Below are 26,535 nucleotides of genomic sequence, written 5' to 3'. Positions count from 1 at the left end.
CTGCAGGCCACAACTACTGAAGCCCGCTCGCCTAGAGCCGGTGCTCCACAGCAAGCGCAGCAAAAGAAGCCACCGCAATGAGAAGCCCGCGCACTCAACAAACAGTAGCTCCCGCTTGCCACAACTAGAGAAAGCCCGCGCATAGCAACGAAGACCCAACGCAGCGAAAAATTAATTAATTATTATTTTTTTAAGTACTATATCCTTCCGTACAACTTCTCTGGGAAGAACATAGAGATGGCATGGTAGAGTGAGAAAGACGAATATTTAGTCCACATCTCTCATGCAGGTGCTCTGCTGGCTCAGATACATTTATCCCCACTTTACAAAGGAGGAAATAAGCTCAGAGAGGTTTCGTAATTTTCCCAAAGCCAAACAGCTATTGAGTGGCAGAACCAGGATCTGAACCAAGTCCGTTACCTTCAAAGCCTAAGTCCTCATCACAACAAAACTCAATTAATATTTACATTTATCCAATTACATTGAAAACTGGGGAGTTCTTGGCACAATCCTGAATAAGAGTGAGAAAGAAAGAAATAGCATTGCTCCTACAGTCAACCAAAATTTTGGAGAAGCTGCTAGATAACTGACCCTTTTTGGGTTTCAGCAGTGATCAAGACGGGAAAAGTCCTGCTTTCATGAACGATGCAGTGGGGAGGAGAGACGGGTGCAACTTGGGTGAGGGGTTTCACCTTGCTGGGCCTCTGTTTCCTCATCTGGAAAATGGAACGGGTGCTCCTCATTTCGTGGAATTGTCCAGCCCTCACATTCTCTGATTCCATGAGAAGCATTTGTTTTCCTGTTTCTTTAAAATTCATTCAGGCCCTGAGCCGTGATGAATGCTGTTAGCTGCTCCCCAAATCACTCTATTCCCACCCTTTTCCTGTGACCAGGTCTTTCCCGAAACATGACTCACAATCAGTCAAGTCACAGAACTTAAGGGGCACCGAGGAGAAAAATTCCAACCCTTGCTTCTCAGGAGCTCTGCAGTCTACCTGCCAGGTAAACTTAACTCACCTGGCACAAGGGGTGGCACAACATCCCTGGTTTCACATCAACGTGATCTCAAGCACAAACATCCTTGTTTTTCCATTTTGTCTTTAAGTAACTTGTTGAAACAACTGTACAAATATGACAAAGATATAAAATCAGGCATCTTCTGCCCCCAGTGCCTACTAATAAATGATTTTCTGCCACTTTAATGATAAAGATAGAACATTTCAACATTCTGCTAACCTTATTATTTGTCATTTTTGTTGATATTTCTATTGAATACATCTTTCAAAATTTTAACAATGGAACATTTATGTAGGTTGTTCCAGACCCAGCCTTTAGTGGTAAAGGTTTTGTTGTTATATTTCTATTATGTTTCCTTTAAAAATCATTATCCTATTTAAATGGATTAAGTCAATTCTATAGGCATTTATCTTATGATATTGATGAAATGAATACCTAGAGGACTGTAGTACAGGTTGATTGGACTTGAGAACCTCTATTAGCACAGTTAAGTATAAATATTATCTATATGTAAACCAAAGTACATGCTGAGTGAGATTCTCCGACTCTTTTTCACTGTCTGCCCCTCAAGCCTGTGAGAAATGAAATATTTCTTGCCAGCTCAGTAAACAAAGTATATCACAGTCATCAACACTTGCAGCCCTCCAGTGTGAGCCGCGGGCCCCGATTAATTCAGGATATGCAAATAGAGAATGCAGGCCCCAGAGAGCTGAGGTGCATATGAAAGGAAGGATTTCAGTGAGCCCAGACTCTGGCATCTTCCTATACAAAGAAAAGCGCTACATTCCTCACGTTGGGAGAGCTGGTTTTCTTTAGTTAACAATCACCTTTTAATGTTCCACATTACCTGCGCCCGGCCCCTGCCCCGTCCCCTCCCCCCCGATACTGTAGCTCAGGGAGGAAGCAGCGCAGAGAGACTCGGCTGAATAAGGGGCCTGCGAGCTTCGGGAGGTGTTTTCAGCCGCTTTCCCCACAGTCGGGAGGAGGGGCGCTGAGGCTGCAGCCGACCCTGCTCCACCCTTGCCCCGTTTCCCCTCAGGACGCTCAGGCCGACCCCCTCCCCACGCCCCAGAGGCCCCGCGAGCCAGGCCGAAGCCAGGGGCGAGAGGAGGGACCGAAGTTCCCCGGGACCAGACGCTGGGGGCCGCTCTTTCTGCACAGCAGCGGCGGGTGGCAGCGAACCCCTGTCCCTCAGAAGCTGGTCTTGCGCTGCCGCCCGGGCACCGGACCAGGCGGAGGGTCGGCGCCCACTTACCCGGCCCGCCGTCCGCACGACTGTCGCGGCTTCGGCCGCCGGGGCCCCTCCAGAACCGGCAGCCTCAGTGAGGCCGCCCACCTTCGGCCTCCGGGGAGTTCCGTGACGGCGGAGGGAAGAGACCCCGAGCTGCGGGACTTCCAGCTCTGCGGAAACGCGGGCTCCGTTCTGGGCGCAGAGGGTGGGACCGCTCTGCCCCGAGGCCTTTCGGGAGGTAGGGGGGCGCCGGGGGAGGGAGCCGCCAGGAGCGCAGGGCCCCGTCGGGGTTCCTGGAGGGGCGGCCCGGCCTGCCCCCCCGCCCCCCGCACTGTGACCGCAGCCCAGGCCTTTTTCCTGGAATCCTACACAAAAAAGTTAGAAAGATACACGGTCTATAGTTAACATTCACAAATGATTGTTGCTGCTGTGCTTACTGTCCTATTAAAGGTGTAAAATCCATAAAACACTTTAAGTTAAAAATAAATATTAATTTTTACCTTTCTAATTATGTCTCTGCTATTCACAATTGTCCTTAACGGATCACAGACTGTGGCATCACTAGTTAAAAATGAGCTTGTTAAAAAAATAGAACTCAGGCCCACCGGACCTCCTCAATCACACACAATCTGCACTTTTACAATCTCTCCAGTGTACTTGTGTACCCAAAAATAGTTGAAAGGTACACTTCTACCTCGACATGTCTTTTCTGTCTGAGAAATACACACATTTTATCCAGTTTGATATAAATGAAACATTCAAAAATGCATACACCTGTGTTGAAACCATCATTTTATCATTTCTTTTCCAGATAAGTATAGTCTCTATACTGGTTTTGTGAATCACATGCCATACTCTTTTCTTGTAGTTAGAAATAAGGTAGAGAAAGTTACTTTGTAATATATATATATATATATATATATATATATATATATATTTGTGATAATTGAAGACATTCTTCTAAATTAAAACCAGTTCTCTTAACTTGCTGTTTTCTTCTTGGGTCACATTATGAACTCTTCCTGTGGCCACATGGCATGTGTACCTTTAATTGCAGGGACTGCTGACATTCCAGGATATGGCCATACATTTCTCTCAAGAGGAGTGAGAATGCCTGGACCAACATCAGTGGGAACTGTACAGGGATGTGATGTTAGAGAAGTATAGGAACCTGCTCTCCTTGGGTGAGGATACCTTCCTTCCAGAATTCCTTATCCAATCACAGCCTTTAGAGTCCTTCGTTTGTAGAATGTCTCCCGGAATCTTCTGCTTCCTACAATAGGGTTTCAGATTGCAACGTTTCAGGAAATATTGGGAGTTTGTGGGTATAATTTATCTTATTCTTTTAAAATTGCAGCCTCCCTCAGCCACATAGCACAGGGAGAGCAGCTTGGTGCTTTGTGACCACCTAGAGGGGTGGGATAGGGAGGGTGGGAGGGAGGGAGATGCAAGAGGGAAGAAATATGGGAACATATGCATATGTGTGACTGATTCCCTTTGTTATAAAGCAGAAAATAACACATCACTGTAAAGCAATTATACTCCAATAAAGATGTTAAAAAAATAATAAACAGGAGAGTTCCGGGAAGATGGCGGAAGAGTAAGACGCGGAGATCACCTTCCTCTCCACAGATACACCAGAAATACATCTACGCGTGGAACAACTCCTACGGAGCACCTACTGAACGCTGGCAGAAGACCTCAGACCTCCCAAAAGGCAAGGAACCCCCCACGTACCTGGTTAGGGCAAAAGAAAAAACTAAACAGAGACAAAAGAATAGGGACGGGTCCTGCACCAGCGGGAGAGAGCTGTGAAGGAGGAAAAGTGTCCACACACTAGGAGCCCCTTCGCGGGTGGAGACTTCGGGAGGCGGAGTGGGGGAGCTTGGGAGCCGCGGAGGAGAGCACAGCAACAGGGGTGCGGAGGGCAAAGCGGAGAGATTCCAGCGCAGAGGATCGGGCCGACCGGCACTCACCAGCCGAGAGGCTTGTCTGCTCGCCCGCCGGGGCGGGCGGGACTGGGAGCTGAGGCTCCGGCTTTTGTCGGAGCGCCGGGAGAGGACTGAGGTTGGCGGCGTGAACACAGCCTGCAGGGCGTTGGTGCGCCGCGGCTGGCCGGGAGAGAGTCTGGGGAGGGGTCTGGACCTGCTGAAGAGGCAAGAGACTTTTACGTCCCTCTTTGTTTCCTCGTGCACGAGGAGGGGGGATTGGGAACGCTGCTTGGGAGAGCTCCGGAGACGGGCGCGAGCCGCGGCTAAGAGTGCGGAGCCCAGAGACGGACATGGGACGCTAAGGCCGCTGCTGCCGCCGCCAGGAGGCCTGTGTGCGAGCGCAGGTCACTAGCCACACGCCCTTCCGGGGAGCCTGTGCAGCCCGCCGCTGCCGGGGTCCCGGGATCCGGGGACGGCTCCCCCGGGAGAGTGCACAGCGCGCCTCAGGCTGCAGCGTCACGCCGGCCTCTGCCGCTGCAGGCCCGCCCTGCACTCCGTGACCCTCCCTACCCCCCGGCCTGGGTGAGCCAGAGCCTCCGAATCAGCGGCTCCTTTAACCCCGTCCTGTCTGAGCAAAGAACAGACGCCCTCCGGCGACCTACACGCACAGGCGGGGCCAAATCCAAAGCTGAGCCCCTGGGAGCTGTGAGAACAAAGAAGAGAAAGGGAAATCTCTTCCAGCAGCCTCAGAAGCAGCGGATTAAAGCTCCACAATCAACTTGATATACCCTGCATCTGTGGAATACCTGAATAGACAACGAATCATCCCAAATTAAGGAGCCCTGTGGATGAAAGGCTCTTGGTGCTGCAGCCAGGACTCAGTGCTGTGCCTCTGAGGTGGGAGAGCCAACTTCAGGACACTGGTCCACAAGAGGCCTCCCAGCTGCACATAATATCAAACAGCAAAAATCTCCGAGAGATCTCCATCTCAACGCCAGCACCCAGCTTCACTCAACGACCAGCAAGCTACAGTGCTGGACATCCTATGCCAAACAACTAGCAAGACAGGAACACAACCCCACCCATTAGCAGAGAGGCTGCCCAAAATCATAATAAGTCTACAGACACCCCAAAACACACCACCAGACGTGGACCTGCCCACCAGAAAGACAAGATCCAGCCTCATACACCAGAACACAGGCACTAGTACCCTCCACCAGGAAGCCTACACAACCCACTGAACCAACCTTAGCCACTGGGGACAGACTCAAAAAACAACAGGAACTACGAACCTTCAGCCTGCAAAAAAAAAAAAAAGGAGACCCCAAACACAGTAAGATAAGCAAAATGAGAAGACAGAAAAACACACAGCAGATGAAGGAGCAAGATAAAAACCCACCAGACCTAACAAATGAAGAGGAAATAGGCAGTCTACCTGAAAAAGAATTCAGAATAATGATAGTAAGGTTGATCCGAAATCTTGGAGATAGAATGGACAATAGAATGGACAAATTGCAAGAATCAGTTAACAAGGACCTAGAAGAACTAAAGATGAAACAAGCAACGATGAACAACACAATAAATGAAATTAAAAGTACTCTAGATGGGATCAATAGCAGAATAACTGAGGCAGAAGAACGGATAAGTGACCTGGAAGATAAAATAGTGGAAATAACTACTGCAGAGCAGAATAAAGAAAAAAGAATGAAAAGAACTGAGGACAGTCTCAGAGACCTCTGGGACAACATTAAACGCACCAACATTCGAATTATAGGGGTTCCAGAAGAAGAAGAGAAAAAGAAAGGGACTGAGAAAATATTTGAAGAGATTATAGTTGAAAACTTCCCTAATATGGGAAAGGAAATAGTTAATCAAGTCCAGGAAGCACAGAGAGTCCCATACAGGATAAATCCAAGGAGAAATACGCCAAGACACATATTAATCAAACTGTCAAAAATTAAATACAAAGAAAACATATTAAAAGCAGCAAGGGAAAAACAACAAATAACACACAAGGGAATCCCCATAAGGTTAACAGCTGATCTTTCAGCAGAAACTCTGCAAGCCAGAAGGGAGTGGCAGGACATATTGAAAGTGTTGAAGGAGAAAAACCTGCAACCAAGATTACTCTACCCAGCAAGGATCTCATTCAGATTTGATGGAGAAATTAAAACCTTTACAGACAAGCAAAAGCTGAGAGAGTTCAGCACCACCAAACCACCTCTACAACAACTGCTAAAGGAACTTCTCTAGGCAAGAAACACAAAAGAAGGAAAGGACCTACAATAACAAACCCAAAACAATGAAGAAAATGGGAATAGGAACACACATATCGATAATTACCTTAAATGTAAATGGACTAAATGCTCCCACCAAAAGACACAGATTGGCTGAATGGATACAAAAACAAGACCCATATATTTGCTGTCTACAAGAGACCCACTTCAGACCTAGAGACACATACAGACTGAAAGTAAGGGGATGGAAAAAGGTATTTCATGCAAGTGGAAACCAAAAGAAAGCTGGAGTAGCAATTCTCATATCAGACAAAACAGACTTTAAAACAAAGACTATTAGAAGAGACAAAGAAGGACACTACATAATGATCAAGGGATCAATCCAAGAGGAAGATATAACAATTGTAAATATTTATGCACCCAACATAGGTGCACCTCAATACATAAGGCAAATACTGACAACCATAAAAGGGGAAATCGACAGTAACACATTCATAGTAGGGGACTTTAACACCCCACTTTCACCAATGGACAGATCATCCAAAATGAAAATAAATAAGGAAACACAAGCTTTAAATGATACATTAAACGAGATGGAGTTAATTGATATTTATAGGACATTCCATCCAAAAACAACAGAATACACATTTTTCTCAAGTGCTCATGGAACATTCTCCAGGATAGATCATATCTTGGGTCACAAATCAAGCCTTGGTAAATTTAAGAAAATTGAAATTGTATCAAGTATCTTTTCTGACCACAACGCCATGAGACTAGATATCAATTACAGGAAAAGATCTGTAAAAAATACAAACACATGGAGGCTAAACAATACACTACTTAATAATGAAGATATCACTGAAGAAATCAAAGAGGAAATCAAAAAATACCTAGAAACAAATGACAATGGAGACACAACGACCCAAAACCTGTGGGATGCAGCAAAAGCAGTTCTAAGGGGGAAGTTTATAGCAATACAAGCCCACCTTAAGAAGCAGGAAGCATCTCGAATAAACAACCTAACCTTGCACCTCAAGCAATTAGAGAAAGAAGAACAAAAAAACCCCAAAGCTAACAGAAGGAAAGAAATCATAAAAATCAGATCAGAAATAAATGAAAAAGAAATGAAGGAAACAATAGCAAAGATCAATAAAACTAAAAGCTGGTTCTTTGAGAAGATAAACAAAATAGATAAACCACTAGCCAGACTCATCAAGAAAAAAACGGAGAAGACCCAAATCAATAGAATTAGAAATGAAAAAGGAGAGGTAACAACTGACACTGCAGAAATAAAAGAGATCATGAGAGATTACTACAAGCAACTCTATGCCAATAAAATGGACAATCTGGAAGAAATGGACAAATTCTTAGAGAGGCACAACCTGCCAAGACTGAATCAGGAAGAAATAGAAAATATGAACAGACCAATCACAAGCACTGAAATTGAAACTGTGATTAAAAATCTTCCAACAAAGAAAAGCCCAGGACCAGATGGCTTCACAGGCGAATTCTATCAAACATTTAGAGAAGAGCTAACACCTATCCTTCTCAAACTCTTCCAAAATATAGCAGAGGGAGGAACACTCCCAAACTCCTTCTACGAGGCCACCATCACCTTGATACCAAAACCAGACAAGGATGTCACAAAGAAAGAAAACTACAGGCCAATATCACTGATGAACATAGATGCAAAAATCCTCAACAAAATACTAGCAAACAGAATCCAACAGCACATTAAAAAGATCATACACCATGATCAAGTGGGGTTTATTCCAGGAATGCAAGGATTCTTCAATATACGCAAATCTATCAATGTGATAAACCATATTAACAAACTGAAGGAGAAAAACCATATGATCATCTCAATAGATGCAGAGAAAGCTTTTGACAAAATTCAACACCCATTTATGATAAAAACCCTGCAGAAAGTAGGCATAGAGGGAACTTTCCTCAACATAATAAAGGCCATATATGACAAGCCCACAGCAAACATCATCCTCAATGGTGAAAAACTGAAAGCATTTCCACTAAGATCAGGAAAAAGACAAGGTTGCCCACTCTCACCACTCTTATTCAACATAGTTTTGGAAGTTTTAGCCACAGCAATCAGAGAAGAAAAGGAAATAAAAGGAATCCAAATTGGAAAAGAAGAAGTAAAGCTGTCACTGTTTGCAGATGACATGATCCTATACATAGAGAACCCTAAAGATGCTACCAGAAAACTACTAGAGCTAATCAATGAATTTGGTAAAGTGGCAGGATACAAAATTAATGCACAGAAATCTCTGGCATTCCTATATACTAATGATGAAAAATCTGAAAGTGAAATCAAGAAAACACTCCCATTTACCATTGCAACAAAAAGAATAAAATATCTAGGAATAAACCTACCTAAGGAGACAAAAGATCTGTATGCAGAAAATTATAAGACACTGATGAAAGAAATTAAAGCTGATACAAATAGATGGAGAGATATACCATGTTCTTGGATTGGAAGAATCAACATTGTGAAAATGACTCTACTACCGAAAGCAATCTATAGATTCAATGCAATCCCTATCAAACTACCACTGGCATTTTTCACAGAACTAGAACAAAAAATTTTGCAATTTGTATGGAAACACAAAAGACCCCGAATAGCCAAAGCAATCTTGAGAACGGAAGAAGGAACTGGAGGAATCAGGCTCCCAGACTTCAGACTATACTACAAAGCTACAGTTATCAAGACGGTATGGTACTGGCACAAAAACAGAAAGATAGATCAATGGAACAGGATAGAAAGCCCAGAGATAAACCCACGCACATATGGTCACCTTATCTTTGACAAAGGAGGCAGAAATGTACAGTGGAGAAAGGACAGCCTATTCAATAAGTGGTGCTGGGAAAACTGGACAGCTACATGTAAAAGTATGAAATTAGATCACTCCCTAACACCGTACACAAAAATAAGCTCAAAATGGATTAAAGACCTAAATGTAAGGCCAGAAACTATCAAACTCTTAGAGGAAAACATAGGCAGAACACTCTATGACATAAATCACAGCAAGGTCCTTTTTGACCCACCTCCTAGAGAAATGGAAATAAAAAGAAGAGTAAACAAATGGGACCTAATGAAACTTAAAAGCTTTTGCGCAGCAAAGGAAACCATAAAGAAGACCAAAAGACAACCCTCAGAATGGGAGAAAATATTTGCAAATGAAGCAACTGACAAAGGATTGATCTCCAAAATTTATAAGCAGCTCATGCAGCTTAATAACAAAAAAACAAACAACCCAATCCAAAAATGGGCAGAAGACCTAAATAGACATTTCTCCAAAGAAGATATACAGAGTGCCAACAAACACATGAAAGAATGCTCAACATCACTAATCATGAGAGAAATGCAAATCAAAACTACAATGAGATATCATCTCACACCAGTCAGAATGGCCATCATCAAAAAATCTAGAAACAATAAATGCTGGAGAGGGTGTGGAGAAAAGGGAACCCTCTTACACTGTTGGTGGGAATGTAAATTGATACAGCCACTGTGGAGAACAGTATGGAGGTTCCTTAAAAAGCTACAAATAGAACTACCATATGACCCAGCAATCCCACTACTGGGCATATACCCTGAGAAAACCATAATTCAAAAAGAGTCATGTACCAAAATGTTCATTGCAGCTCTATTTACAATAGCCCAGAGATGGAAACAACCTAAGTGTCCATCATCGGATGAATGGATAAAGAAGATGTGGCACATATATACAATGGAATATTACTCAGCCATAAAAAGAGACGAAATTGAGCTATTTGTAATGAGGTGGATAGACCTAGAGTCTGTCATACAGAGTGAAGTAAGTCAGAAAGAGAGAGACAAATACCGTATGCTAACACATATATATGGAATTTAAAAAAAAAAAATGTCATGAAAAACCTAGGGGTGAAACAGGAATAAAGACACAGACTTACTAGAGAATGGACTTGAGGCTATGGGGAGGGGGAAGGGTAAATGGTGACAAAGCGATAAAGAGGCATGGACATATATACACTACCAAACGTAAGGTAGATAGCTAGTGGGAAGCAGCCGCATAGCACAGGGAGATCAGCTCGGTGCTTTGTGACCGCCTGGAGGGGTGGGATAGGGAGGGTGGGAGGGAGGGAGATGCAAGCGGGAAGAGATATGGGAATATATGTATATATATAACTGATTCATTTTGTTGTGAAGCTGAAACTAACATACCATTGTAAAGCAATTATACTCCAATAAAGATGTTAAAAAAAAATAATAATAAACAATAAAATAAAATTGCAGCCTCCCTTTTCATATACTTTGTAACTGCTTGGGATGTGTCTATATGAACTGTGTACTATAGGCTTCTGTTATAGTCCTTACAATATTTTATTGTCTTATTTTCTGTAACAATGTTCCATGGATTCTTTGGGGTTAAGGTATATTAAAAGGGAGACTGCGATTCTGGGACTTCCCTGGTGATGCAGTGCTTAAGAATTCGCCCGCCAATGCGGGGGACAAGGGTTCGATCCCTGGTCCGGGAAGATGCCACGTGCCACGGAGCAACTAAGCCAGTGGGCCACAACTACTGAGCCTGTACGCCACAACTACTGAAGCCGGTGCACCTTGACTCCGAGCGCCATTTATTTTTTGGATAATAAAACCACCTCTGAGTGATTAAAATTTAGACCAGCTAGTCAAAATGCTTTATCACCTGTTCCTAAAAACACTGATCAACGGAACAAGTTTTACTAGGGATAACAGTGTAATTGTATTCTGGAGTTCATATCGGCAATACGGTTTATGACCTTGATGCTGGATCACGACATTTCAATGCTATAACTGCTATTAATTGTCTGTCTGTTCAACGACTTTTCAATGGTATAACTGCTATTAATTGTCTGTCTGTTCAACGATTAAAGTCTCACATGATCAGACTGGATCAGACTGGAGTCATCCTGGTTGCTTTCTGTCTATTGCAGGTTTCTTCCAGTATGAAAGGACAAGAGCAATACGGTTTACTTTACAAAATGTCTGCAAGCTAAATGATGATAAAATCTACATTCAATTAATTTATACATACCTTACTGTAGAACCGGGTTGGTTACGGTGGCAGAGCCCAGTAATTATGTAAAACTGAAACATTTATCTGCACTGTTTCAAGTCCTCTTCCTAAGAATATGTTTATAATCAACGTTCTTTCACAAATGACCCAATTTAACTCACCATAGCATTGCTCATATTAACTAAATGGAAAATCCTAGGCTATATACAAATCCAGAAAGGGCCAAAAATCATCAGCCCCCATGGATTATTACAAACCATTGCTGAGGCATTCAAATGACTTATTAAAGAACCACTATGTCCATCAACATCATCAATTTATATATTATTGCCCCAATGCTAGCCTTAACCCTCACTCTCACAACATGAATTCCTCTTCCCATATCTTATCCACTAATTAATATAAATGTAGGCATATTATTTATATTAGCCATATCACACCTAGCCATTTATTCCATCCTCAGATCTGGATGAGCTTCACATTCAAAATACTCACTCACTGGAGTTCTAGGGACAGTAGCACACACAATCTCATATGAAGTAATGTAGCAGTTATTCCATTCTCAGTCTTACTGATAAATGGATCATTTACACTTTCAACAGTAATTATTACACGAGAACACCTATGACTAATTTTCTCCTGACCGCTACCCAGAATTTGATTATCTCCGCAGTAGCAGAAATCCAATGAAACCCACTTGATTTCACAGGAGTAGAATCAAAACCTGTATATGTCTTCAATGTAGAAAATGTAGCAGGCCCACTCACCCCTTCTTTCCTAGAGAATATGTCAATTTCCTTATAATAAACATTTCCACAACAATCTATTTTTAGGAGCATTCGACAATCCCTAGGTGACAGAATTATATACAGTCCAAGTCATCATTAAAACACATCTAACAATCTCCTTTCTATGAATTTGAGCATCCTACCCAGAAGTTTGATATGATCAACGTATACATCTCTTATAAAAAGTTTTTTTACTACTAACATTAGCCCATTAAATGAGAGTTTTTTTCACTACCTGTCATCATACCAGGCAACCCACCACAAACTTAAGTACTATGTCTGACAAAAGAGTTACTTGGATAGAGTAAATCATAGAGGTTTCAATGCTCTTATTCCTGGAATTGAATTCTTCCTAAGAATCTTACATTCTCCATGCTACCACTTTACACCACATGCTATATAGTAAGGTTCTCTAAGTAAGCTTCAGGCCCATACCCCCAAAATGTTGTCGTATATACTTCCTGTACTAATAAACTCTCATTGTTTTTACTATCATTTTACTGACCATTTTCTCAGGAAACATAATTGTATAACAAGCTCACACTGGTTAATGGTATCCCCATTCTAATAAAAAACACGAACCCATAAGCTACAGAAGCATCCAACAAATATTTCCTAAAATGATCCACCACATCAATACTACTTATAATGGCTATTATCATTAATCTAATATACTCTGGTCAAAGAACACAATGAATAACAAAAATCTTTAATCCAGCAGCATCCACCCACATGACAATCGCCCTTGTCACAAAAGTAGGACTTTCCCCATTTCACTTCTGAGTGCCTAAAGTCACACAAGGCATCCCATGAACAGCAGGCCTGATGCTATCAGCCTGACAAAACTGCACCCCTATCACGTTTATATCACATGTCACCATCCATCAAGCTAAATATACTATTAATCATAGTGATATTATAAATCATAACTGGAGGCTGAGGCAGACTTAGCCTTACTCACCTGGAAAAAATTACACCGTCCTCATCAATTGCCCATATAAGATGAATAACAGCTATTATAAAGTATATTCCAATTATAACAATCCTAAACATACTAATTTATATCATAACAACACTCTCTTCTTATTATTTATGCCCAGATCATGTACTACAAGAGTATCGTTATCACACACATGAGATAAAACACCTCCCATCACAATCCTTTTCCTCACCATTATAGTATCATTAGGACATCACCCATCACTATCAGGGTTTTTACCCAAATGAGTAATTATCCAAGAGATAACAAAAATGATAACATCATTCTTCCAACACTAATAGCCATCACAGTAGTCCTCAACATATATTTCTACTTGCAGCTAACATACTCCACATCACTAACTATGTTCCCTTCATTAAACAACACAAAAATAAAACAATTTGAACATACAAAGAAATAACATTCCTATCATTACCAATCATAATATCCACATGATTACTACACATAACACCCATTCTGTCAGTGCTGGACTAGGAATTTAGGTTAGTTCAGACCAAGAGCTTTCATAACCCTAAACAAGTAAAATTTACTCAATTCCTAAAAACAAGGATTGCAAGACTTCATCCTACATCAATTAAATGTAAAGCAAACATTGTAATTAAGCCAAATCTTTACGAGATTGATGAGTTTTAACTCCAGGAAGCTTTAGTTAACAGGCCAATCCTCTAGTCAACTGGCTTCAGTCTTCTTCTGCTTCATTTAAGAAAGAAAAAAAAGGCAGGAAAATCACTGGCAGAAGTTTAAGCTGCTTCTCTGAAGTTACAATTCAATTTGTTGATTCAGCACAGGGTTTCTGAGAAAGAGGGCTCAATCTCTGTCTTTAGATTTACAGTCGAATGCTAGCTCAGTCTTTTTACCTCTGTTCATACACTGCTGATTATTTTCAACAAATCACAAAGATATCAGCATTTTATATTTACTATTTGGTGCTTGAGCTGGAGTAGCAGGCAGCACCTTAAGTATATTAATCCAGGCTGAGCTATGCTAACCTGGAGCGCTACTTGGAGATGCCCAAATCTGTAAGGTAGTCATAAGAGTCCCTGCACTTGTAATAATTTTCTTTATAGTTGTACCCATTATGATTGCAGGGTTTGAAAACTGACTTGACCCACTAACAACTCAGACACCTGAGGTAGCATTTCCCCAAAAGAACCATGTAAAATTCTGACTACTCCCCCCATCATTCTTACTCCTACTCATATCACCAACAGTAGAAGCAGGTTCTGGTACCAGTGGAATGCCATATTCAGCTCTAGCCTACAATCTGGCCCACGCAGGAGCCTCTCTCGACCTAACCATTTTCTTCTTACATTTAGCCCGTGTCTCTGTAACTCTTGGTATTATTACTTTTATTACTATAGTCTTTCATACAAAACCAGCAGTCATATCCCAATACCAAACACCACTATTAGTTTAATCTTCCCCGACTATAGCCATATTACTATAATTACCAGTGTCAGTCCGAACAGCCAGAATTGCCATACTGTTAAGAGATAGAAATCTCAACACTACTTTCTTTGACCCTGCAGGAGGAGACCGAATCCTATACCAACACCTGTTTTGATTCTTTGGTCACCCTGAAGTCTGCATTCATGGCCTACCAGGGTTTGTTATAAACTCACATATCATTACATACTATTTAGGACAAAAAGTGCCTTTCAGTTATTTGGGAATAGTATGAGTCATGTCTACTGGCTTTTTAGGATTTCTCTTATGGGCCCATCATATGTTTACCATAGGGATAGCTGTCAACTCAGGAGCATACTTTGCATCAGCTACCATAATTACTTCTATCCCTACAGGAGTAAAAGTATCTAGCTGATTAGCAACTCTTTCTTTAATTTTTCTTTTTTTCTTTTTTTTTGGCTGCGTTGGGTCTTGGTTGCTGCACATGGGCTTTCTCTGCTTGCGATGAGCGGCAGCTACTCTTCGTTGCGGTGCGCGACCTTTTCATTGCAGTGGCTTCTCTCATTGCAGAGCACGGCCTCTAGGTGCGTGGGCTTCAGTAGTTGTGGCTTGTGGGCTCTAGAGGGCAGGCTCAGTAGTTGCGTCGCATGGGCTTTTTGCTCCGCGGCATGTGGAATCTTCCCATACGAAGGCTCGAACCTGTGTCCCCTGCATTGGCAGGCGAATTCTTAACCACTGCGTCACCAGGGAAGTCCCTGGTTAGCAACTGTTCACGGAGGTAATACTGTATGACCTCCCACTATATTATGAGATTTAGGCTTTAGTTTTTCTTTTTACAGTAGGTGGTTTGACAGGAATCATCTTAGCCAACTCATCTCCAGACATTGTCCTCTAGGATACATACTATGTAGTAGCACACTTCCATGACCTAATGTCCACGGGAGCAGTCTTCACTATTATAGGAGGCTTCCTACACTGATTCCCACTATTCTCAGGTTATACAGTTAACTCAGCATGAGCAAATATTCACTTTCCAAGTATATTTGTAGTAGTAAATATGACTTCCTGCAGCACTTTCTTGGCCTCTCAGGGATGTGACTACGTTAGTCTGAGTACCCTGAGGCACACACAACATGAAGTATTTTGTCTTAGGCTCATTCATCTCAGTAGCAGCGGTAATGCTAATAATCTTCATTCTTTGAAAAGCACTTGCGTCTAAACAAGAAGTCTTAGCAGTGGAAACTGCTACTTCTAACCTAGGATGGTTACACAAATGCCCTACATCATATCCCATGTTTCAAGATCCTACCTATGTAAATGTAAAATAAGGAAGGACTCAAGTCCTTTTCAACCAGTTTCAAGCCAACACCATAACAATTATGTCTTTCTCAATAAATGAGATAAAAGTAAAAAGTGATGTAGCTTTGTCAAAGTTAAATCATAGGCTAAAATCCTGAATATCACTAAGGCATATCAATTTCATCTAGGCGCTCAAGATGCAACATCACCGATTATGGAAGAACTTTTACATATTCATCATCACACAATAGTGATTTTTAAAATAAGTTCTCTAGTCCTCTATATTATTTCACTAATATTGACAACTAAACTAACTCATATATGTACAATAGATGCACAGGTAGAGAAAATGTGAACAATTTACCAGCCATTATTGTAATCTTAGCTGCCCTATCATCATTGTGAATCCTTTACATGATACATGAAATCAATAACTCTTCCCAAACAATAAAAACTATGGGTCAGTAATGATACTGAAACTACAAATACACAGATTATGAAGATGAAATGTTGACTCCACTGTAATCCCCACATCAGAGCTAAAACCAGGAGAATAATGACTAATAGAAATCAACAACCGAGTAGTTAGAGATAGTCATTGAATATTAGTTAGTTTCATCTGAAATTGTTGTACACCCCTGGGCTGTTCGTTCTCAGGCCTAAAAAGAGCTGCTATCCCAGGACACCAAAATTAAAGAATCCGAATACCAACAGGTCCAGGCCTATGTTGTGAACAAGTTATTCCACCACCCCTACAGAATTTGTTCTTGTCATTGTTCACATCTGAGCCATTCTAATGGGTGTCTGCAGAAGCCCAGTGGCGGAGGGGGGTTGGGAAGGATGCAGAGCTTCCCGAGGAAACCACAGGACCTGGCATTCTGGGAAATTCAAAAGTGCTAGTCCATTTCTGGCAATCTGAACACTTCCTCCTGAAGGCTGAAGTCTGAGAGACATTCTTCCTCCCTTTGGCCACATGGCTAACAAGAAAAGTAGCTGACCTGCAAAATGAGCACCAGTTAGGGTGGCGGGGGGGACACTCCTTACAATTATGCGAAAATGTTGCCATTTCCTCCAAACTCTCAGGATTCACGTCTCATTATTCATTCACAACTGTGTTATTAGGGGTTACCACTGAATCAGGGATGACTCCAGAATTTCTGTACGAGGGGTTTGGGGCAGGTGAGCAATTCATTCTGTGAAAGAGAGTTTAAAACCAAGTGAATGGCCCTTTACATTAGCATGGGAAGACTTCCCCCATCCCACCTTGTCCCAACAGAGCCATTAATCTAGAAAAAACTACAGTGTCACTTTTCAGAGGTCTACCCTGTGTGAAAACATGGAGAAGACAGTTAGAATGTTAAAGTCAGCATGTTAAGTAATTTTCTTGAAATACTGTAACTAGCACCCAGTTTACTTTCTTCACAGTCCTTTTCATAATCTATTTAATTTTAGTCCTTTTTAATTCTCTGGTACACCTTTAACACCTAAATTCCAAGAGAGAAGGAGATTCATCTTATCTCCACTGCCTAACACATAATGGTTTCTAAATGTAACTGATTCCAAGATTGGCCTCATTTAGGAGTGGATATGTTGTTATAATCAGGTTTCCAAAATCTTTAGTATCAATACGGAATCCTTTCCTCTCACATTTCACAGGAAGCTTGACTTCTTATAGCCCAAACATGGATACGTTTGAAGTTTCCTTGACTGATTGAAATTGAATTAAAAGTAAAATAATTATTTTGTACAGAAAAAACTTTCAAAATTTTTTCATTTTTCAGAACATAATCACCTTTCTTTCTCTACTTTCCTCCCTTCAAAACAAACTTTGCAACATTGGGGTGAGTTAAATAATCAGAAATCTAGCCAAAAATTAAGCTCTCAATGACATGAAACACATTTTTTGCTCCTTTTAAATAAAAATCCTATATGCAGTACATTAATGTTTTCTTTGAGAAATTACACTGACAACTTAATCCCTAATTCGAGGTATCCATATAACTGGTTTACAGAAAGGTTCTTTGGCAAAATATTTAACACAAGATATATATGAGATGTTGAGATCTGGGTAATATACCTTACTTAAAAGGCATGAATAGTTTTTAAACAGTGTAGCATAATCACACTTAAGACCATAGTTACTTTGTTCCCAAGTCCCTGCAATTCTATTTGAGGGGAGTTCTAAAAGGCCTGTGTCTTCTCCTGTGTCCACAACCGTAGACATACACTGGTGGCCCTCAATCCTGCTCTCGAAACTTCAAATAAGGGGCCAGAGACAAGGTCCGGGACTTGGAAAAGTCCTAGAAATTCCCTGTCTCAAAAGCACTTTCAGAGTTTCACATTTCCCTAAGGAAGACAAGGCTGAGTAGACATGCCGAAGTCTTCCAAATCCTGCTGGTTGTTTTGAATTATGGCTATACTGGCTGTGTACCCCTTGAGTTTTTATCTCCACATACTTGAATTAAATCCTGTAGTTCCTCTTCGGTTCTAGCATCTGTGACCTCTTCAAAGGGTCTATATGCCACAGGTGTTTTACCACTTTCTGTAATAAAGTTAACAAGGATCAATTCAGAAGTTTTCTTGTTCTAAAACTTCCTATATACAATGGTAGCACCGAATAATTAGACATTCTTTTGACTTCTAAAAGCAGAAAATAAGAGCATTTTCCTAGAAGTTCCCTCATCTGACACTTCAGTTTTTATCATAATTATTTGTGAAAACATATATAAGAAGTATCAACTTTGGTTCAAAAACTTTTTGATCTTGGAAATAAGAACTAAGGAATAAGGACATAGAAATTAAAAGCTGTGGAAACAAAAATGTTCAATCACAATACAATTAAATAGGAAGGCATCAGGTGGGGGTCAAAGTGAGTTCAAACCTGGGAGAGATACCACTGGACTATAACAGATACTTCCTATTAGAAGTAAGGCAAGTGCCTACTCCTTGGGACCAAAATTCTACCAGATACAATGAACAAAGCTTTGGAGACAGAGACAGACAGACACAGCATTGGAACACTCTACTGGCAGAAACTGGCCCATGTACCCTTTGGACAATACAGCTTTCCTCAAGGCAAGCTAGAGACACCAGGCTTTTTGGTCTAAGGAGTTTTGGGTACATATAAGGAGTACATTGGCATATTAGGCACAAACAACCCAGGCATTAAGTTTGGTTCTTAAAGGTTGTTACCCAGAGTTGACAGCTGATGGAGATTCTGCCTGATGACCAGGGAAGTCAAACTTCACTGGAAGGACTGCCCAGGCTGGAAGGCCAAGACCAATCCAGGGTCAACTCTTACAAGCAAATCTCTCTGACAACTTAGCTAGGATTTCTCAGTCTCTCAGCCTGCAGGGCTGTGAACCAGGGGAGCAATTCTGTTCCGGGAATCTACTAATCATAAAGTTTCCTTTGGGCACAGCCTGTGACATTCTCACCGTTGTATAACTTGATAGGGAACACATCAACGCTAGTCAATGGCATGACCAATTTCAAGACTCACAAAAACATAGCCGATTTTTATATAAGAATCATATTCACCCAATATATCAGAAATGAAAACTGAAATTAAACTGATTCCAAAAACATAATCTAATAAACTCTTCAACAAGAAAACAACGGTAATAATAATAGTCAATATACTTTGTCTCCTTACTATGTTTCAGGCATAGTTCTAAGCTTTTTACATTCATCACCTCATTTACTCTTACAATATCCCCCATTTGGTGGTAAGTTGAATTACTAACCCTATATGCAGATAAAGAAATTGCAGCTTACAGATATTAAATACTTTCAAATGTCTCTGGCTGGAAAAACCTAAAATTGCAACAACGACAATATCTAAGAGACAAAGTTAGGACTCAAACTCAGGTGTCCAAGGCTTATAATCACTACACTATTCTGTATGATAAGCAAGCAATTGAGGAAGAACTGGATCAAACATTTTCTGTATGAACTGAGGCAAGTGATTCTACATCTAAACACTGGGGACAATAATATTTGCTGTCGTTTTCCTCATAAATGCCACAAAGAACAAATGTAAGACTCCTGCTGTGAAAGCATCTGGTGAATGAAAGAATATGTAATGTTTCAGATAACCATTATTTTCATCCAATTAACTTTTCAAATAAATTTATTTGCTCACTGAAACTGAAGCACTTCAACGACAATCAAAAAGGTCTTACCTAAAACTGCAATCAGCGATTTCTGGAATGCATCTGTCATAGCTTTCTGAATAGCAAGCTTCTGGGTTACCTTCCTTTTCATAAGTAATGATAATGACCCTATATCCAACCAAAACAGATGAATTTAAAATGCCTATATGAATAACTGATTTCTAGGTTATACGTTTAAAACTAAAAATGCATCTGTGATTCTTAGATCATTACCTTAGTGATTAAGGGCAGGCACAACACTGGGGTACGGGTGAATGTCTCCGTTGCAGGTATACCCTGGCATGGCACATTTTTACAGCTCGGATCTATTCTGGAAGTTCCTAAAATACTACATGGGAAATGCAAACCAAGAACGTGGCACAAATCTCATATTACTCACAGATTTCAAATAGACAAGCTGAGGCTACACTGCTACAGACCCTGCTCTCCCGTGCGTAAAGGCCTGGACTCATACAGTGAGATAGATTTGATTGTAGTGCAGATGATCTGGCCTCTACTCAACCATCACCCACTCAGGTGGATGGTGGAGCCTCCTCCACCCCATTCGTTAACAGCCCTGCCTCTGACTTAAAACCCTAAGCCCAAGTGCCATGGATTCTAGGAATAAACTCAGTACCAATGAGAATCCCCTTTCTAGGGACCTACATTTACCTATTCTGCTCAGGCCCTTTTATAGGAGGCAAAGGACTGAACATTTACACAAGAGTTTATTTCAATCTTTAGACAATGCTTTTGTTAGGATAACTGAAGGCCAGAAGACATGTGCATTTGAAGGAGTATTTTAGCCCAAAACAAATTATTAACAAAAAAAAAACCCTCAAAAAACAAAACAAAAAAACCTAATTTTCCCTCCTCCTAAGCTTCTAGGCAGGCAGTCAGTATTAAAATTCTAAAGTTTAAGGTGCTGTCAGGTATTGCCTAAGATAAAAACCTATATTGTCGGGCAGAACAAGTCTGCCCAGGGCTGTAGTTGCTTAGAAAAGGTGATGATGTATCTGAAAAGTTGAGTTTCAGAAAGAAAGGAAAAAAGAGAAATCCCACTGCCTCACGTCCCCACACACACACATACTGGAAAACAGACCTTCCTCCAACTTATCCAAAGGTTCCTCAGCCATGCCAACTCAGGGACTCCTGCACTCGTGGGAGGGCAACACCACGTCTAAAGCACAGAAGAACTTCAGGCTTTGCTTCTGAAGTGGTGTCACAATATCTTCATTTTCCCTTTCTTCAAGGTTATAAAGATCCCAAAGCTGTTAGGATTTTGAATTAAAGGCTAGACTTCAACATATACTGTTGTTAGAAATAAAAACTAAACTCCAGCAATCCCAGATAATAGTTTAGGTATGCTACCCCTTCAAAATCAACTGAGACTTGCAAATGAATGACTAGATATGGACAAGTATTTTTTATGATATACCATAGAAATACTGGAGAAAATTATGGACACCACCATCCAAGTCATTGAGATTATCACTAATTCTAGGTGGTAGGCCAATACTCAGATACTTCCATGTGGAAGTCTCTCACATCTCCTCCCCATAACCCTGTTCTATTCTTCTCTCTAAAGTCTAGGAGTTCAGTGTTGAAAAGAGTCTGGTTAGTGAAAGAAAGTCTACAGAGTTTACCTTGATGATCCTTTTTCACCACCCATGGAAACCAAAGAAGTAATTTGCCAATTCTTGGCATCTGGAGCTCTTTAGGGCAAGCGTATTATGGTGAACCGCCTTATGTCTGGTGCCGAGACGAACCTAAAGACATAAAAGACCTAAAAATATCACAACCCTACACAGAGACTTATTTTGGATATACCTGAGATTTATCAATACCAATTTTATAGAGTGGTTGTGAAGATTAAGTAGGACATTTTAAGCAATGTGTTCACAGTGAGCCCTAAATACATGTTATTTATTATTTTTAAGTCAGTACTTTTCTGCATCATTTCCAGGGCCCCTGATTAACCGGGAGGTTCCCTGACCTCTGGTGGTGAAAGTGATGATGAAAGCAACCAAGGAAGCCTGGCAGAAGCCTATTATGGGGCTGGGGGTAAGCAAAGGAAGTGAACTGTTTTACTCATCTCATCCTGTAGCTCCTGCTTGAGAATATGACCTGAAGAGGAGACAAGATGGACCTGCCACTGAATTAGGACCTTAATCTGTAGCACCCCCTCCCCAAGTTACTAACCCCTGTAAGAAGAGGGAATACGTCTACCTCTATAAATGTAAATGAAGCAACGAAAAGAGTTAGAGGTTCATCTGCATTAACAAGCTTCTTTGAGAGTGCAAATATTTCCTTTCTTAACTCTCTAAAGAACTTCCATATTACTGTGGATTTTTTACATCACTAGTTCTTTCTTAAATGTCTATTTCCATTTTGAACATGGTATAGTATATAAATATAGTAATAAAAATTCAAATAATACAAATAAAGTCAAAGCATTGTTAATTCTTTGTTGATTTGTTTGTGCATCTTCCTCTGTCACTAGTTTATGAGCTCCTTCAGTGCTTGAAGGAACCATGTATTATTCTTTCCTTGTTACCAGAAACAAGCATAAATATTGTCATATAATAGAGGAGCGATGGTCTGTTGACTGAGTGAATGAATGAGTACATAATAAAATGAAAGTACTTTCTCCAACTGAAGCTGCCTGCAGGGAAGGAGAAATGAAGACTAATTTTTAAATGTTGAGTGTCACATGGGACGCTAGGTCCTGTGTGGTGAGTCATAATGAAGCTGTCCTGGACAATTAGGAAGCTTCAGAAGGGCTCTGAGCCCCTGGGTGGTAGAGACAGTTCACATCTGGGATAACCTTGCCACAGTTCTTGCTGGCAAACATTTCCCTTCATGCTACTGAGAAAAGCTCAGATACATTAGGCCTTTCCTTCATTTATTTTAAGATGTTATTCTCTTTTCTGTATTTATAAAAAACACAGGGGAAAAAAGCTAAGACGTATGTATACCTGCCAGTGAATAAAATAACACATAATTGGAACTTCCATGCTGGTGCAGTGGTTAAGACTCCTTGGTCCCAATGCAGGTGGCCCGGGTTCGATCTCTGGTCAGGGAACTAGGTCTCACATGCATGCTGCAACTAAGAGTTCACATGTCACATTTAAGGAGCCTGCAAGCCACAACTAAAGGAGCCTGCCTGCTGCAAATGGGGACACCACATGCCACAACTGGGGAGCCCTTGAGCCGCAACCAAAGAGCCCACCTGGTGCAACTGAGACCCGGTGCAACCAAATAAATAAATATATAAATAAAATTGAAAAAGAACGCATAAGTAAATAAGGAAACAATTGCGGGGGTGTGGGTAGTAAACTAAGGCTCTGCATTAAATAAAGAAATCTAATATGAATGCCCTTTCCTCTCAACTCTATAGTGACTTGGAGAACATTTTCTTCATTACTCTATCAGTGACGGGCTTTACGCTGTGAAAATCTCACAACCTAGACTTATCGAATGGTCTTAATGTCCAATATAAGAAAAGAACTCATTACTTACAACTGATACCAAGTAACTGTTTCATACTCTTTCCAGGACCATCTGTAATATCTGAGTGGTACGTGAAATGGTCGCAGGGTCCGCAAACTAAAGAATGTCCGACACAAAATCATTTCAATCCCAGGGAGTACAGCCAGGATTGAAGCGGGTGTTAAACAGATTACAGAGGTGGGAGGTAGTGTACCTGGAGTCCCATCTGAGGAGAGTTCTCAGATTCAATATAGGTGAAATCAGTGAGAAAAGAAATACGGGGAGAATAGGCAGCAGGTCAGTAGGAAGTAGCCAGAGCAAGAAGCCAATCAGAGAAGACCCAAAATTATAAAGGGAAAGGTCTGGGAAATCTAAGCCTCACTCACTTACTCAGAGGAATTGGAAAGGTCCTTGAAAAAGGAATGGTGGCTGAATGGAGGCACATAATGAAATGTTAATTCTGGAAAAGTAAAATTGGATGGCATGTTGATATGGAATAAGGTTTCTACAATGCATTAGAGAATATTTTAACCATTTTCTGGAATCTGAAGGGAGTTCTGAATAGGCAGTTTGAGAGTGATGATGATGATGAAGCCTCCTTTATGTTACATATGACCAAAGTTTGTCAAGCTCGGGACTTCCCTGGTGGCACAATTGTTAAGAGTCTGCCTGCCATTGCAGGGGACATGGGTTCGGTCCCTGGTCCAGGAAGTTCCCACATGCCGCAGAGCAACTAAGCCCGTGTGCCACATCTACTGAGCCTGTGCTTAGAGTCTGTGAGACACAACTACTGAAGCCCGCGTGCCTAGAACCCATGCTCCACAACAAAAGAAACCGTCGTGATGAGAAGCCCACGCATGGCAACGAAGAGCAACACCCGCTCGCCGCAAATAGAAAAAGCCGGCACGCAGCAACAAGACCCAACGCAGCCAAAAATAAATAAATAAATAAATTTTTTTAAAATTGTCAACCTCACACATTTAAAATCCATATAAAAGTAAATAAAAGGAAGACTCTTGTGAAGATTTCTTAAATTAAGGGGCAGCGTAAAATGACATGGGGTTTAACATCAGTTAAGTTTGGGTTTGGCCTCTAGTTTCCACGTTTACTGTCATGAAACTTAAGTAAGTCACTTAACCATCCTGAGTTCGAGTTTCTTCATCTAGCAAAAAGGAAACAACTGGGGAACTGGGGGATCAGTGGAGCAGTGCATCTGAGAGCATTCTGTACACCACAGTGCTGTACAAACGCTGGCCTTTTTTTTTTTTTTTTTCCCCTGGTATCTTAGTTCCCAGACCAGGGATTGGACCCGGGCCCTCAGCAGTGAAAGTGCAGAGTCCTAACCAGTGGACAGCCAGGGAATTCCCAATGGCCTATTAGTTTTAAATTCAGCACATCATCCCAGTAGAGCGAGGAATTCCACATTTGGACCCACCTTCACTGGAGATGTGTGAAAAAGCTGCTTCTGGTCACATGGCTTTTGGGCTCTGTGGGCATCCATTGCTGAATAAAACTTGATGATGGCATAGAACCCAGGACAGGCCACTGCTGCGTTTGGGGAGACTCAGACCGAATACAGAAGGCCAAACCGGCAGAAGACTGTGAAGAGAGAATGCTGTAGGGCGGTCCCACGCTAAGAAAGTGCAGTAAGTTTCAGGCCCAGGAAACCAAACCACCCATTCCCTTATATTCCCCCAGCCCTTTGCCACAGGTAACTGTGGTGAGCCTGGAACTCCAAACACTTCTCATTTCATGACCAAGTTTCCCTCTGAAATCCTAAGCTTCGAGAAGCATTAGGAGGCAATGACTTCTGTTGGGAACTATCTCTCAAAAGCCTATGGGGGAGAGCTGACTGCTCAGGTCATCTCTAGAACTAAGATTCCTCTCAGCGGAGAGCACAGGCAGATGAGGTGCTGAAGCAGTACCCCGGGGAGCCCAGTTACTGGGGCGCGGGGCGGCTTCCTCCACCCCTCCCTCTGCTCCGGCTCGTCTCACTTGCAAGGCCTCGGCCGTGGGTCGAGAGCTCAGCTCCCACAGCGGCAAGGTTTTGTCACGCACAATGGGAACCGCAAAAGGTACCAACTGCACCATCCTATCGTCACAGCGCGTGCGCGGCTCAGGGCGCAAGCGAACTGCGCCAGAGAACGCGTGCCCGCGCTCTTTAAAAAGTTAGTGCCAATAAATCTAATATATAAAAAAACAGTTGAAAGCCCCTGAGTGTTTTGTAGATAGAAAAGCTTGAGATTCAGAGCAAGTTCAGAGCTTGACAGTCTAAGAATAAGCTAGCTCTCCATTCCATTAGAAGGGCTGGGTAGCAGCTTCTGGTTATGGAACCAGAAACTCTCAGGCTCCAAAGAGGACATAAAACAGCATCAATTGTCCTCTTTTTAAAATTGCAGAAACAAACAAAATATATTTACACTTGGCCTATAAGACAAAGGGTACTTGAGACCTAATGTATATAAAATCAGTTTACAAACTGTGAGGCACTATGTCAATAAGTTCTCATTTGCAGAGGGCACAGCACAGGATATGAGGCCAGTAATGTTAATTCCCTTCCCCCTTCCATTCCTTTCTCTTGTTCCTTTATGTATGCGGATCAGTTACATTATTAAGCTAACAATGTAACTGAGATATTATTAGCTTAATAATGTAAACAAGAATCTGATTTTTAGCCAGGGGGTAATTCTTAGAAACTTAGGGAGCTGGAACTCTCAATTAATGAATTAAAATAATGCAATTACATCATTAATTTTAAAATGTATCATCACTGATTACAAATAAAAATTAAAACATTAAATTAAAAATTAAAAATTTATTATCCTGCAATTGAGACTCACCACAACGTGTGATGTCTGTCAGGCATTCCCTGTCACAACGCAGCTTGACTGTCTTTCAGACAACCTCAATGGTATTTTTAAA

At 41.4% G+C, this 26,535-nt stretch overlaps 1 protein-coding gene across 1 annotated transcript in view; it reads right to left on the bottom strand.

Annotated features, from left to right (window-relative positions):
- Positions 1-21,782: 21,782 nt before the first annotated feature.
- The window catches only part of LOC309979027 (RAD52 motif-containing protein 1-like), a gene marked incomplete at both ends in the record, with an annotated part of 59,563 nt that continues 54,810 nt past the window's right edge, over positions 21,783-26,535 (bottom strand). Inside the window, 2 exons of the mRNA XM_082865607.1 lie at positions 21,783-21,890; positions 25,049-25,159. Coding sequence (XP_082721733.1) covers positions 21,783-21,890; positions 25,049-25,159 — 219 coding nt within the window. The remainder of the gene's footprint in view (positions 21,891-25,048; positions 25,160-26,535) is intronic.

Source organism: Leucopleurus acutus, assembly GCF_964270905.1.
Source record: "Leucopleurus acutus genome assembly, chromosome: 2".
Classification (NCBI taxonomy): domain Eukaryota; kingdom Metazoa; phylum Chordata; class Mammalia; order Artiodactyla; family Delphinidae; genus Leucopleurus; species Leucopleurus acutus.
The sequence above is the reverse complement of the archived record's forward strand: the minus strand, read 5'-3'. Positions and strand labels throughout refer to the sequence as shown.